At 34.7% G+C, this 13,684-nt stretch overlaps 1 protein-coding gene across 1 annotated transcript; it reads left to right on the forward strand.

The window, feature by feature from the left end:
- Window positions 1–293: 293 nt before the first annotated feature.
- LOC8287599 (alcohol dehydrogenase) lies at window positions 294–8,052 on the forward strand. The gene is made up of 9 exons (XM_002513209.4): window positions 294–718; window positions 1,352–1,487; window positions 1,614–1,683; window positions 1,860–1,953; window positions 3,665–3,878; window positions 4,929–5,070; window positions 6,365–6,535; window positions 7,487–7,717; window positions 7,802–8,052. The coding sequence occupies exons 1-8, from the start codon at window positions 424–426 to the stop codon at window positions 7,676–7,678; spliced, it is 1,314 nt and encodes a 437-aa protein (XP_002513255.1). The 5' UTR covers window positions 294–423; the 3' UTR covers window positions 7,679–7,717; window positions 7,802–8,052.
- The last annotated feature ends 5,632 nt before the right edge of the window (window positions 8,053–13,684 follow it).

Here is a 13,684-nt window from a genome sequence, read left to right on the forward strand (position 1 = left end):
AATTTTTATAATTCAATTAAAATTTAAAAATTTAATGTTATTTTACTTTTTAAAAAGATTTAAATTGGATGTATGTATTTTTTGGACATAAATTTAAAAAAATTACTTGCTTAAAAATTTAAATTAAATATTATTTAATTTTAGACATAAATTTAAAAAATTATTTAATAAAGAAATTTAAATTAGATATATTTCAGCTTAAAGAAAAATTGAATCATTATCTGAAAATATTTTTCTAACTCACGTATATAAGAAAAGATATATATTTATATATATAGGTGAAAAGCCCGTCAGCATTAGAATAAAACAATCACAAAAGTCTATCCCTACACCAACTACCACCCCAAAGTCCAAACTCCGAAAGGAAAAACCATCTCGTTTGTGTGTGTGTTAAGATATTTGCAAGTTACAGAGAGTTCCAAAATGGGGTTTTCTTCTCTTATTCGGTCTGGCATTAGCAAGAGGCTTCTCTCAACAAATACCCGCTCCTCCGTTATCGCTTTTTCTTGGTTTGTGGGTGATGGATCTTTGAATCATGTTGGTGGCAATTATGAAAATAATCGTAATAAGATGAATAAGATTTCGAAGAGGTCATATCATGTGAGCTCAAGTGAGTATATGCGTGGAGTTGTGTTTTGGGAACCCGGTAAACCACTTACCTTTGAAGAATTCCAAATTCCTCGCCCCAAAGCTTCTGAGCTTCTCATTAAAACCAAAGGTAGTTTTTTTCTTTAACAATTATTGATATTAATTTTGTCTGTTTATATCTAGAAGAGATCGAATTATAAATGACATGCACTAAATTGGTGCTTTTATGGAAGACTTAGATGAAGAGCTAGTTACTTGTCAGCTAAAAACCAGCTAAATAGTTGAGCAATGCAGCAGAAAAAAAAAAATTAAAAAATCTAGGCTTACCAAAAGGATACAATCACTCCTAATATAGGTGAAATGGGCAGTATGATATAGGTATAGGTGATAACTGTCAAGTATATAAGATTGTTATTCTGCTGGATACTGTTCAACAAATTAGTATACCACTCAAAGTAAATGTATGAAAATACAAGGACTGCAACTGGAGCAAAATGATTTATACAGTTTAGTGAAGTTGAGTGGAATAAAATCAAGCAACATAACCCCAGTAGAATAAGATACCAAGCTTCTGAACTTCACTCTTCCTCACTTGATCTATAAACACTTGGAGCAGCACTTTATCTATATGTATGTGTGAATTTATGTGTGTTTCTTCTCTTCCACTTTATGGATACATGTGGAATTCCATGGTGTTAGCGATTGTGCTCAAAGCAATCGGATTTTATCATATGGTTTCCGATAGTATGTGTCTTCAGTGCAGCTTGTGGAGTTTGCCACTCTGATCTTCATGTTATAAAAGGAGAACTTCCATTTGCTAGTCCTTGTGCTATTGGGCATGAAATAACTGGGGAAGTTGTTGAACATGGACCATTGACAGACCAGAAAATTATCGCAAGGTACATAGATCATAGAATTTTTTTAATGCAATCATTTAGAAAAGGGGTTGGAAACTAGTTATTCTTTTCTTATGCAAATACATGGCCGCTAACATGAATTATGACTTATATCTTCTTATTTTTCAGATTTCCTGTTGGATCTCATGTTATTGGAGCTTTCATCATGCCATGTGGTAACTGCTCATATTGTTCTAAGGTAATGCTACTTTGAGATGTTGTTTCTTGTATTTGGACTTATTTGTCATCTCTCGTCGATATTTGGCACGATGAATTTGTCATAAAATTTCTGGTTATGCTATCACTTATAATCATCTTTATCTAGAAAGAATTTGCAGCTAACTTGCAATGGTTGATTTTTGTAACTGGAAACAGGGCCATGATGATTTGTGCGAGGACTTCTTTGCTTATAACCGAGCCAAAGGAACTCTCTATGATGGTGAAACTCGGTTATTTCTCCGGAACAGTGGTGTGAAATCTTCGCTTAGATATAACATTTTACTTTTCTAATGCATGTGTATATATATTTTTTCTCACTCCTGCTTAAGTTTTCTTTACTGTCTGCACTGATAATATTTGTTGATCTCATTCCAAGTAAAACGTCTGTCATATACTTCTTGATGGATGATTGATTATTAAGGCTGATCTAGACGGCCATAATCTACTTGTATGCTGTGTATATGGGAAGTATCCATGACTTTTTAAACACAAGGATACTGCTATTGTATCAATCACACTGAGCAACAATTACATATATGTATTCATGTCATGGAGGACCGCATCCCCTTTTCTGGCTACAATATTCAGGTATATAAATGCAGATGCTTTAGGATTTCTCCATGTGGACAGTATTCTTGCGTAACTGATAAAAGTAAACCTATGACCTTCATACTGCAAGGTTTCATCCTTTACTTTCGTACTACCACTAGATAAAAATTCCTTTTTTTCTATGTTGCTCATATGATTCCCAAATTTATTGCCACTGTATTTGCTTTTCCCCATGCAACTGACAGTGAATTTCTCTTAGGACCACCTTCAAGATTAAGACAAATTAGAACTTCATGTATGCCCTTTTACTTTAGTTCTTAGATGTCTCTGGAAGAAGAAAACTCTGAAATAAGATAGAGTCTGGATAAGCCTAAGCATCTTTGTTTCGTGGTTTTAGCTGTGGAAAAATTTAATTTCATTAAATTAGTGAATGTTTCCCATCCTTTTCCATTCTAGTTCAATGAAAAACATATGTTTTCATTTAGGAATTGCACTCACTTTATCAGTACAGTAGGAAAAAGAACTGTGGGTTTATTACTGCATGCAAATGATACCCAGTGGATGTTTTCTATTCCTCTCATTTTCAAATCTTGTAGTCAATGAAGAAAACTACTACATGGTCTTGTTTATTATTATGGTAGTTTATAAATATTAGATCAATATTTTGTATGATTTTCTTAAATCCTCTCACTTTTTCCTGTAGATCTAAGCTATTCTGTCATGGTAATTTATAGATATGTAAGCAAAGCTGTTATAAGGATATTGGTCCCAGACCCCCATATCCTGTCGTGTAATGATCATACCTTGAATTATTGTACTCTACTTGTATTTGAAGTACTATTACTAAAATGTTGGATTATCTCATAAAACCTCAAGTTATAATTAGACTCGAATCAGATTTAAGGTGCTTCTTGCCAGATGTCAGCCAAGAGTTGAGCGTAATTTGGGTGTAGCTGGCACTGTCTGTTGTTATCATCAAAATATCTCCTTTTGTCCAAATGGTGTAAGCGTGAGGGTTTTTTTTTCTTAAGGTAAAATGCTTTCTTGCTTGACCGTAATAATCTAATTGACAATGAATTTGGTGTAAACATGGGCTGTTATTTCTCAATGGAAATTCTACATATAATGCATTTTCCACTTTTATTACATTGCCTTAATCGTCAATTTGACAGTATATATTATAGATATAGAACCTACTGTTGGACCCTTATCTATGAGCTTCAACTTATAGGTTCACTGTTCCTGTGACTATATATAGGGTTGATTAGTTCCTTTATGTTTTTGGATTTATAGGCTAACTAGTTCCTTGATTATCTGTTTGGTCTTCTAGGGGAAAAAAGACCTGATACGCTTGTTGCTTGTTCAGTATGTATGACATTGTTGATTTTCAAAAAGTATTCTATATCATGTAGGAAACCCGGTATACATGTATAGCATGGGAGGCCTTGCGGAATACTGTGTTGTTCCGGCGCATGGATTAACTACTTTACCAGACTCATTGCCATACACGGAATCTGCAATATTAGGATGTGCAGTATTTACTGCCTATGGTGCTATGGCCCATGCAGCAGAGGTGCATCCTGGGGATTCTATTGCAATCATTGGAATTGGGGGTGTTGGCTCAAGGTAAAGAGTGTCTTCAATCATTATGTAATTCTGGGTATTGCATCTGTTCTATTTGACCAGTCAGTTTCAGATTTTAATGGGTTATATATATATAGTAAAGCAAACTTGAGAACAGGTTATTTCAATATATGCATGTGGGAGGCGTACATGAGATAGAGAAGATTTTGAGGACAAAGAAAAATTGTTAAACATTAGAAGGTTGTTAATAGGCAACTCCCAAAAATATGCCATGTATTAATACTAAGAAATCATTGAATTGCTTATCCTTTCTATGATCAGCTTCACAATTTCTCGTGCTCCTATTTCTTTTATTTCAAGGAAATCCAGAAACAGAAAAAGGAAAGATTTTTCATTTCCTTCTTTGGTTTCCTGTAAAAGGGAATAGTCTTTTCTCTTGCTACAATTCATATTAGTCCTCTTTGATGCTCCCTTTTAGGTTGAAGCATATTAGCAAAAAATGACTAGCGGTTAAGATAGTCTCTTGTTTTTGTCCATCCCTTTGGAATTAGGGACTTATCTTAGTCATGGTGTTTCACTCTTATGAGGTTGCAGAAAAGGCATCCTTAAAAAAACTGATTCATTTATATGATGTTAACTTTCAGTTGATTTTGATTTTGAGTTATGATTTTGTGATTTAATTAGTTACTAGGACATTGATCAGGATCATATATGTCCTGGTGATATAATGCTTAATGTTACAATTCGTTTGGTTTCCGATTGGCTACATTAGCAACATTGAGATTTAATCCCTGTGTCACTTTAATTCAATCTCATAGATTAGTGCAAGTATAACAAACAAACTTACCCCAATGATATATGGCCAAGCATGCATTTGCAAAGATATATAACCTGACGAAGTGCCATTATGGAAAACTTCTAAAGGCTAAGCATATTGCTAGAGATCTAGATTGCTGGTACTATGAATTATTTACTTGTATATATGGTTGTCTGCATGTAAATTGTCAGTATTCAAGTTCAAATACTTGCAACTTGCCATCTGTTTTAATAGGATTAGCTTTGGCATAAACATGACAAAACCAATGGCTGCAGTTGTTTGCAGATAGCAAGGGCATTTGGTGCCTCTGATATTATTGCTGTGGATGTTCAGGATGATAAGCTACAGAAAGCTAAGATTTTTGGTGCAACTCACACTATAAATTCCACCAAAGAAGATCCTATTGAAAGTATTAGAGTGCGTACTTTATTCTTGGTTCATAACATGAGGAAGTTACAATTCAAGTGCATGACTAATTTCTGGTTGTTTTATCATGCTTAAGCTTTTTGCTTGTTATAATGTTTTGGTAAAAATGTACAAAAAGTTGCATTAATCTGTTTGTGGATACATTTGTATATGTTCCGTGGTTTATTCAGTTAATGTATTAATACTTCTTAATTTTAGTGGATAATCAGTGTCATAATTTTTTAAATGCAATTATCTTTTGCCAAAAAAGACAGAAAATTGTCCGATGCTTTGCACCAAAGATTGTAATTAACCATTTTGTTGTAGGCACTCAAATTTTTTTATTTTCATTGAATTAGCATGATTCTTTTTTTTCCTATTGAAGGGAGATCCATCATCTTATTTTTTCTGTTTCCCTCTGGACCTTTCTTGTTTGCTCTCCGTTCCCTTTTTCTTCTAATTAGTTTTTGATTAATCCTGTTTCATATAAATAAATTTGTAACCTTCTCGTTCTTCCTCGTGTCAGTTCTTTACATATTAAGGATATGATATATTCTTAATGCCTTTACTATAAACAGGCTCATTACATAGTCATCTTTTCTTTTATTCTTTCTCCAAAAATGTTGTTATTAATTATTGTGTTACCATGTATACATTTATTGTTTGAGAAATAATTATGTGTGTTACTAGTTACTTGACAATAGACATTCATTAAATGACAAAGAATTAGATCCATATCTTGAAGTAGTGCGACTGAAATGGAAAATCATATATTTTTCACATGTCCTTGCATAACAAGAAATACTTGAACTGTGAAACTGCAATGATTCGAAACAAGTAGGGGATTAATTAGGAAGGTTCAATGTGCAGAAACGAACTTCATAATTTCATTTCATGTTCTTAACAGATTATTTAAGATTCTCTTTTTTTTTTTTTCTTTTTTTTCTTTTCCATTACTCTTTGGTTTAACTTTAGATGTGCAATGTTAATTGGTGATAATAGTAAGGATTTGATTGATGTCTATTGGAGTTGCAATACAAATATCAATTAATTCACGAAGTAGATAAAGCCACTTGTGCTTGTTATGATAAGGTATACCAATTTTCCTATAAATGCTTAGTTTCTTGATACTTGTACAACCATATATGAACTACAGATTATAAAGTTGATTGATAACCATTGCTGTTGTTCACTAATTATTATAATAAGAATATATAATGGGCGATGCATGTATGCATCAGTTTACATATACTTTTGCACTTCCAATTATTTTACATTTAATGACATTATGCACATATTTTGGCAGGAAATAACTGGGGGAAGAGGTGTAGATATTGCTGTGGAGGCCTTGGGCAAACCACTGACATTTTCTCAGTGTACGCAGAGTGTAAGAGATGGAGGGAAAGCTGTCATGATTGGACTTTCACAAGCTGGTGCTGTTGGAGAGATAGATATAAATCGTCTTGTTCGTCGAAAGGTGTGTATTTTTAGATAATATATCGCTGATATTGTTGCAATTAGCTAAGAGGATAGTTACAAGTCCTGAAACTATGTGGTAACTAGGGGTTTGATAGCACAATGCTAGCGCTTGGTGTAAAGAGTATTCAGACATCTGCTTTTGAGAGTAGGTAATTTAATATTAAAGTGCTTCAGGATGATCTACATTTGGAGAAAACAAAGTTGGAGAGAAGCAAGAGGCCAACTGAGGAACTGTTAAAATTGATGGCATTTGATCTAACTTATAAGGTTGAGATGTTTGAGGGTTTCATTTAGATTCTTATTTAGCCTTTCTTGCTATTGCGTGAGATCATTCTATTTTCTTCTTTTAATTTAGTGAATGAATATAGGCTTTCTGCAAATGGGAGTCATATTGTAGGGTTTTGATTAAGCATCCATTTGGCTTGGCTATTCAGGGGGAGATTTTGGATGCAGAGAGTATTTCAGAGAAGCTATTGATAGCTAACTTGAGCATTATGGTTACAGTATAGCATCAATTTGCCAGTATATGCAATTAGCAGTAGTTTTTTAGTGCTTTTCTACTTCTTGGTTTAGGTGTTTCTTCTTTATCCTCATTGGAAAGATTTTCTTATCATTTGTTGACTCTAAAACTATCATATGATCTGCATGTAAAGAAGCTGTAATGGATTATATGGAGGACTAAGTGAGCAAATCTGTTTGGGGAATAACTACAGTGGCATGGGTCTCAAAATTCTAGTATGAAACATAGTCCTGAAATTTGTTGAATGAAAAGTTTTCCAACAAGTGTGCAGTCAAGCCAAGTTGACAGCTCCGGCTTGACTCAACTCAACAGATTAGGATTAAAAAGTGAAGTCAAAAGTTTCTTTCTTTAATTGATGGCCGTTACAATAGTCGATTTTGCTGTATGTCTGTCTTGCAAACCTCTAACCCTTTTTAACTCGAGCAACAGATTCAAGTCATTGGCTCATACGGAGGAAGGGCAAGGCAAGATCTTCCCAAGTTGGTTAAACTTGCAGAATCAGGTATTTTCAATCTGACTGATGCTGTTTCAAGAAAATACAAATTTGAGGAGGCAAGCAAAGCATTCCAGGATCTCAACCAAGGAAAGATTGTTAGCCGTGCTGTCATTGAGATAGCATAGTTTTTCTGGTCCAACCCAAATTCTCAACTTCAATAATAGGTATCTGCTTGAGTAGAATCTTTGGCGAATTACAATAACCAAGGGGTAAACTTCTTCTGACTCGTATTCTCTGATCTCCTGCAGTGGCGTTGACTTGAAATATCTCCTACTCATCTGATGCAGTTATCCTACAAGCCTTACCCAACCTGTTATTCCGTATCGCTGTACATATTTGTTTTACTTTATCATTTCCTATAGTATGATATTGCTGCCATTTTGAAGGTATAATTTGTTCAAAGTCTGAGAAGAACAAGCCCTTCAAAACTATTCTGACATGAATTACGGTTTGGTTTTCCCGTATCCATTAATTCATAGCTTGGATTTGTGGATTCCTATTTCCTTTTTTGGATCCTGCTCATAAATTCGAAAGCTTTTAAGAATGTTACAGAAATAGGCCAAAAAGACAAAAAAATTACCTTCTACGCACATACAGTATACGCTAGCTCTATAATATTATTTTTGAAGTAGGACCCGCATGAACTGAAGGAAGCTACCTGTTGTGAAGAAGTGACAGATGGTTCCAGGTGAGAGAATGACTCCGGAAAATGCCCTCACCCAAGTGCATACAACGTCTCCTATAAGACAAAATTCGATGTGCATGAGCATTATCGTAAAAGCACTTAATGAATGGGCGGGCTAAAGTTTAACAGTTTTCTTTTACAAATATATGGATAATGGGATGCAAAAACTATGTTTTTGCGATCAGAAATTTGTTTTTACACCTTTTTTTTAAAAAAAAATTATTGATATGGTTCTATTTGGAATTTTACAATGTATTATTTTGACTTCTTATTGATATCTTTTTAATACATTTTTGATATAGCTGAATGAATTTATTAGTTTTATTTTAATTATATATTCATATATTTTTAACTGTTTTTTGATATGTTTTTAATATATTGTGGTATTTTTTTTAACACATTTTCATTTTATTAAAATACATTATTTGTTATAAAAAAATATAAATCTTTCAATTTACAAATATTAAATATAGATATATAAAATAAAAACAATAATCTTTTTTTATTTGGTTAATTTTACAGTAATATAAGTTAAGATAATATCTTTTTGATATTTTTTAGGTATATTTTTTAATATTTTTTTGATGAAATTTTTAAAAAAGTCAAAATATTACAAGTTAAAATAATAAGTTTTTAGTATCGTTTAGGTATATTTTTAATATTATTTTTCTGACAAAATTCTAAAGAGATAAATAAAAATTAGATTCATAATAATATAAATTAAAAATAATGTTCTTTTAGTATTTTTTAGATATATTTTAGTATTCTTTTTAATAAAATGTAGAAAAAAAATGCATAAATCAAATGGGGCCGAAAGCTGTTCATTTTATAATTCTCATGCTGTAAACTCAAGGTAGGAGAAATCCTCAAGCTAAAACTGTATAGAGGCACCTTGCCACAAGAGGTCTTTATGCTCTTTTGGATTCTTATAGCCGAGTTAGCCCTTTTGAATCATAGAAGAACAGATCGTGCAAACAAATAGCTCATAGCCAATGGATCGAGAAGAAGAGATGAAGAATTTAAAAAGCCATGAGAGAGAGGAATATTGTGTTCATAGATGAAAGGAAAACTTGCTTCATTACTTCTCGACTCCTCTTTTTATAGAGAAGCCTAAATACAATAGGACAGAAAAGATAAGGTGGGAATCTTATCTTTGACACATGTCTTCCTTAGAAGAAAAGATGAGATTTCCCACTTACAAAAGGATAAGTCCTATCTAATAATACACTGACATCTCACATGCACATTAAGACGATAAGTCTTAATAATACACTTACATATCACATGTAAAAAAGCAAAAAATAATTCACTTAATAAGATGAAAAAGATGAAATTTTTCTTACATTTTGAATTATTGAGGAGAATGCTAGTCTTTATGTCCAGCTCACGAACCACTATTATTGCCAGCTCAGAAAACACTGTCATAGCCATCATCATCCATAGGTTGAGAATCTTGCATAATGGCATCCTTCTGTTCAGTGGTCAGATTCGGATCATCTAGTAGGGTTGGTAGTATAGGAAAAGTGGAACGTTCAATAATGGAGTGTTCAGTCCATAGATGTCCATTGTAAGTGCAGACTAGTGGTGTAGAAACATCAGTCGTTCCTAAATCATTTCTTAGTTGTAGAGTGTGCTTTAAATCCCTTGTTATTGTTGGAGGAGCAAGATGTAAAGGTATTTCAATCGTTCTCCAATAATGACAGATGTTTTGGGTTGCATAAGTGTCTTCTGAGAGCTGAATGTAAGGCCTGTGAAGAATATAGATGGCATGATATCCTGAAGCCTTAAAGTTATTGTCTGTGAACAATTTGTTTTCATGAATAACTTTGAGGATATCACTTTTCCATTGGTATGGGGTTTTGAACCAAGTGAGGTATTTCCATGGATATGTTCCTGTATTTGTCTCACTATTAAAGAAGTATAGGAGATCCATGACCGGTATTTCAATAGCATGATAACAAACTGTGGAAAGACACCATAGAAACCATAATTCACTTTCAATTTGTGGATGGGTAGGAGAAAGGTGATAAATTAGGCACCAAGGGTAATATGGATAAAAGAACTTGGGTTAGATGGGTAGCGAGAAAGTTTGCTGGATAGTTGCCAAATAATGAAACATCATATTTCTGGCAAAATCGTTGACCTGTCTCGTTGTGAGATTTGTGGGAAGGTCTGGTGGTGAGGGAGGTTGCAGAGGGTTTTTTGAGGACGAAGAGGCCATGAAGATTATAGGGAGATTAACTGTTGAGGTGAGGAGGACAATAGGTTGGTATGTTGGTTGTGGCTTTGACAGTCTGGATAAGAAATCTGGGATGAGATTTCTCGTCCCTTTTATATGCTGAACTTCAAAATCATATCTGCTGAACCATGATTTTAACCTCAATAATTGAGGTTCTGGTAAGGTCTTTTGATTGGATTCAAGAATTTTTGGAAATGAAGAATTATCCATCCGAACCAGGAAGTGTTGACCAATCAGGAAAAACTCAAACTTTTTTATCCCGTATTTGATTGCCAAAATCTCTTTGTAAGTTGAGTGGTAATATTTTTCTAAAGGAGAAAATTGTCCTAATGCATAACCACACAGTTGTTCCTTGTTGTTGAGATTTTCAAGGAGAATGGCCCCCCACGCATGATCAGATGCGTCTGTCTGAAGGATAAGATTTCTTGTAGATGGAATGGTGAGGGGTGGAGGATTGTGAGCTAATTCTTTTAGTCTCCGGACAGCTGTAGTTTGTTCTGTCCCCCAAGGATGAGGGTCTTTTTTGAGCATTTTGGAAAGATGACATGTGTAACTGGACAGGTGTGGTATGACTTCCTTGACATAGTTGAGTATTCCAAGAAACTGTTGTATTTACTTTATAGAGAGATTCTTATCTGGAAAGTAATCAAGCTCTTTTGTCAAGTGTGGACCATACGTGTATTGGTCGTCTTTGAAATGCATGCCAAGAAACTCTATCTCTTGCTGGCCAATAATACTCTTTTTTCTGACAGCATGATTCCATACTTTTGGATGATAGCAAGGAATTGTTTCAGGAGTTGATGATGTTCCTCAACTGTCTCCGAGAATAGGAGAATGTCATCAATGTAGATAAGGGAGGAGTAAAGGATAGATCCAAAGATTTCTATCATTGTTTTTTGAAATTGTGAAGGAGTTGTTTTGAGCCCAAAAGGCATGACTGTCCATTGATATTGGGCGTTAGGAATACAAAACGCTGTTTTGTATCTTTCTGAGGGATGGATACCCAATTGCCAAAATCCAGCCTTGAGGTCAAATTTTGAATAAAACTGGGCCTTTTGAATATGGACTTTTAGGTTCGAAATTCGAGGGAGAGGAAATTTGTTGTCTTGCAGAAAATGGTTTAAAGGCTTGTAATCAATAACAAGTCTCTTTTTCCCTCTTAACTTCTCAGCCCTCTTTTCCACATAAAAGGCTTGACAGGTCCATTGTGAGGTTGTGGGCTCAATGACGCCCTGTTGTAACAGAGTCAAGCATTCTGATCTAGCAAGAGCTAGATCTATAGGAGACATTCCTAGATGGGTGGCCTTTGTTGGGTTGATATCTTCATTGAGCTTGAAAGGGAGGCTGATATAGAACTGGGGATTTTTCCACAAGGGAAGAGGGTGTTGGAAATGTGAATAGGATTCTGGACAAAAAGGAAGGAATTTTTCTTTATATTGTAGGAATGGTGGTTCTGTATCTACTATAGTGAACAGATTAGAGGTATCTGTGTATGGACGAAATTGCCTCTTGAACTTTATTCCATTGGGAAGAATTTGAAGCCTTTGAGCTTGATGATAAACATCAAACCCTATTAAGAGGTCTTTGTTTGGGAGATCTGAGCCAATGATGTGCATCCATACCATACAATCAGGAAAAAACTGTATCCCAATTTTTTGCTTTGTGATCAGAGTAGTCTTGAAAGTTTGACCATTTGCTGCTCTGAAAAACTGAACATGAGATTTCCAATATTCAGATGGAAGGACTTCGGGATTCATCATGCTTCTTTGAGCTCCAGTGTCAAAGAAAGCTATAACTGGAATAGGTTTTGCATACTTTGAAGGCAAGACTTGTATAGGAACATAAGGAACTGGAGGAATTGTGGTAGCAAGCTGAGATAACTCAGGAAGTGGATATGGAGAGAAAGGGTACTGCATCACATTTGTCAGAATATATTTCTCTTCTTTTGAAGAGAGACTGATCATCAGAATTGGAATCTCACTATCATTAGAGTCTGAAGAGGACATTTCTGAGGATTCAGTGGAGTCTGAATATTTTGCCTCTATTCCAAAGAGACTTTCTGGAGTAAGATTGTCTTGTTATGATAAGAGCGGCTTTATATCCTCTTCAAATGAATTTGGGAGAGACATAGACATGCTGACTTGTTGTATCATCCTTGCTGATTTTTCCGGATTCTGGGGACAGTTCTTAGCATAGTGTCCCTTCTTTCGGCAGATATAGCATCTGTCTGATTTGTGACCTTGATTCCTCTTTTTCCGGAAATATCTTAATCCTTTTGAGCGCGGCTTTCTTCTTCTGAATTCTTTGTTTCTGCGCGGGTATTTTTGGAAATGATGTCCGATCTTCTTTTTATGACTGGAGCAGACGCAGTTTGAAGCCTTGCATTTAATCTTGAGGTGGCTTTTGTTACAGGCCTTTTGAACAATCAAATCTCGCTGAGATAACCTTCTGAACAATTCTTGCTGGTCACATAATCTCTTGATGGAAGAGAGAGTGAATTGCCAGATTTCTCCAAGGGTAATGGAGGTGATTGGTTTCTTTGTTGCGGCGATCATGTTGTTGACTTCTGGTTGTATCTCATCTGGTAATGAGGTGATGAAAGTATATTTCAATGTATCATCACCGTCATGCTCTCCAATGACATAATACAATTGGACATAGTAGAATAATGTCTTTCCAGATCCTTGATCTTCAACGAACAACATTTTCGATCAAAGTATTCTTGTTTTTGTTGTCGTATAACAAGATCATAACTTCCAAGGAACTGATTATGGAGAACTGTGACCGCAGCTGATGGAGTTGGTAGCGTCACAAATTGGAGCCTGGTATACTCAGGCTGTGATTGAAACCAATCTTTTAAACTTCTTGTGAATCTTGTAACAAATTCAGCAAGAACCTTTTTAAGTGTGGCACCATCAAAAGTCATTTGGAGATCAATCCATGCCAAAAATTCAGAAAGCTTATCCTTCCATTTTGATGGAGGCAAATCATCAAAGGAGAACCAATGTCCCGTGCCAGTTGTCGGTTTTGACCTCGGGTATGAAGCTCTAGTAGGAGCAAAATATGACTGTGCATCCTCTGTGCCATCTTCAGGCTCTATTACTTCTGGACTGGGTTCAGTAGTAGAGGTATTCATGAGAATTTCTGTGATATCAGCCATTTCAGAGGTATTTGAGGAAGAATCAGAATCATACGGACTGATGAGTG

The sequence above is a fragment of the Ricinus communis genome, chromosome 7 (assembly GCF_019578655.1).
Source record: "Ricinus communis isolate WT05 ecotype wild-type chromosome 7, ASM1957865v1, whole genome shotgun sequence".
NCBI lineage: Eukaryota > Viridiplantae > Streptophyta > Magnoliopsida > Malpighiales > Euphorbiaceae > Ricinus > Ricinus communis.

Coding starts and splice junctions, on each gene's coding strand:
- LOC8287599 (XM_002513209.4), top strand. CDS start 424: ATGGGGTTTTCTTCTCTTATTCGGTCTGGCATTAGCAAGAGGCTTCTC. Junction 1,488..1,613: donor GACCAGAAAATTATCGCAAG/GTACATAGATCA, acceptor CTTATTTTTCAG/ATTTCCTGTTGGATCTCATG. Junction 1,954..3,664: donor GTTATTTCTCCGGAACAGTG/GTGTGAAATCTT, acceptor TATATCATGTAG/GAAACCCGGTATACATGTAT.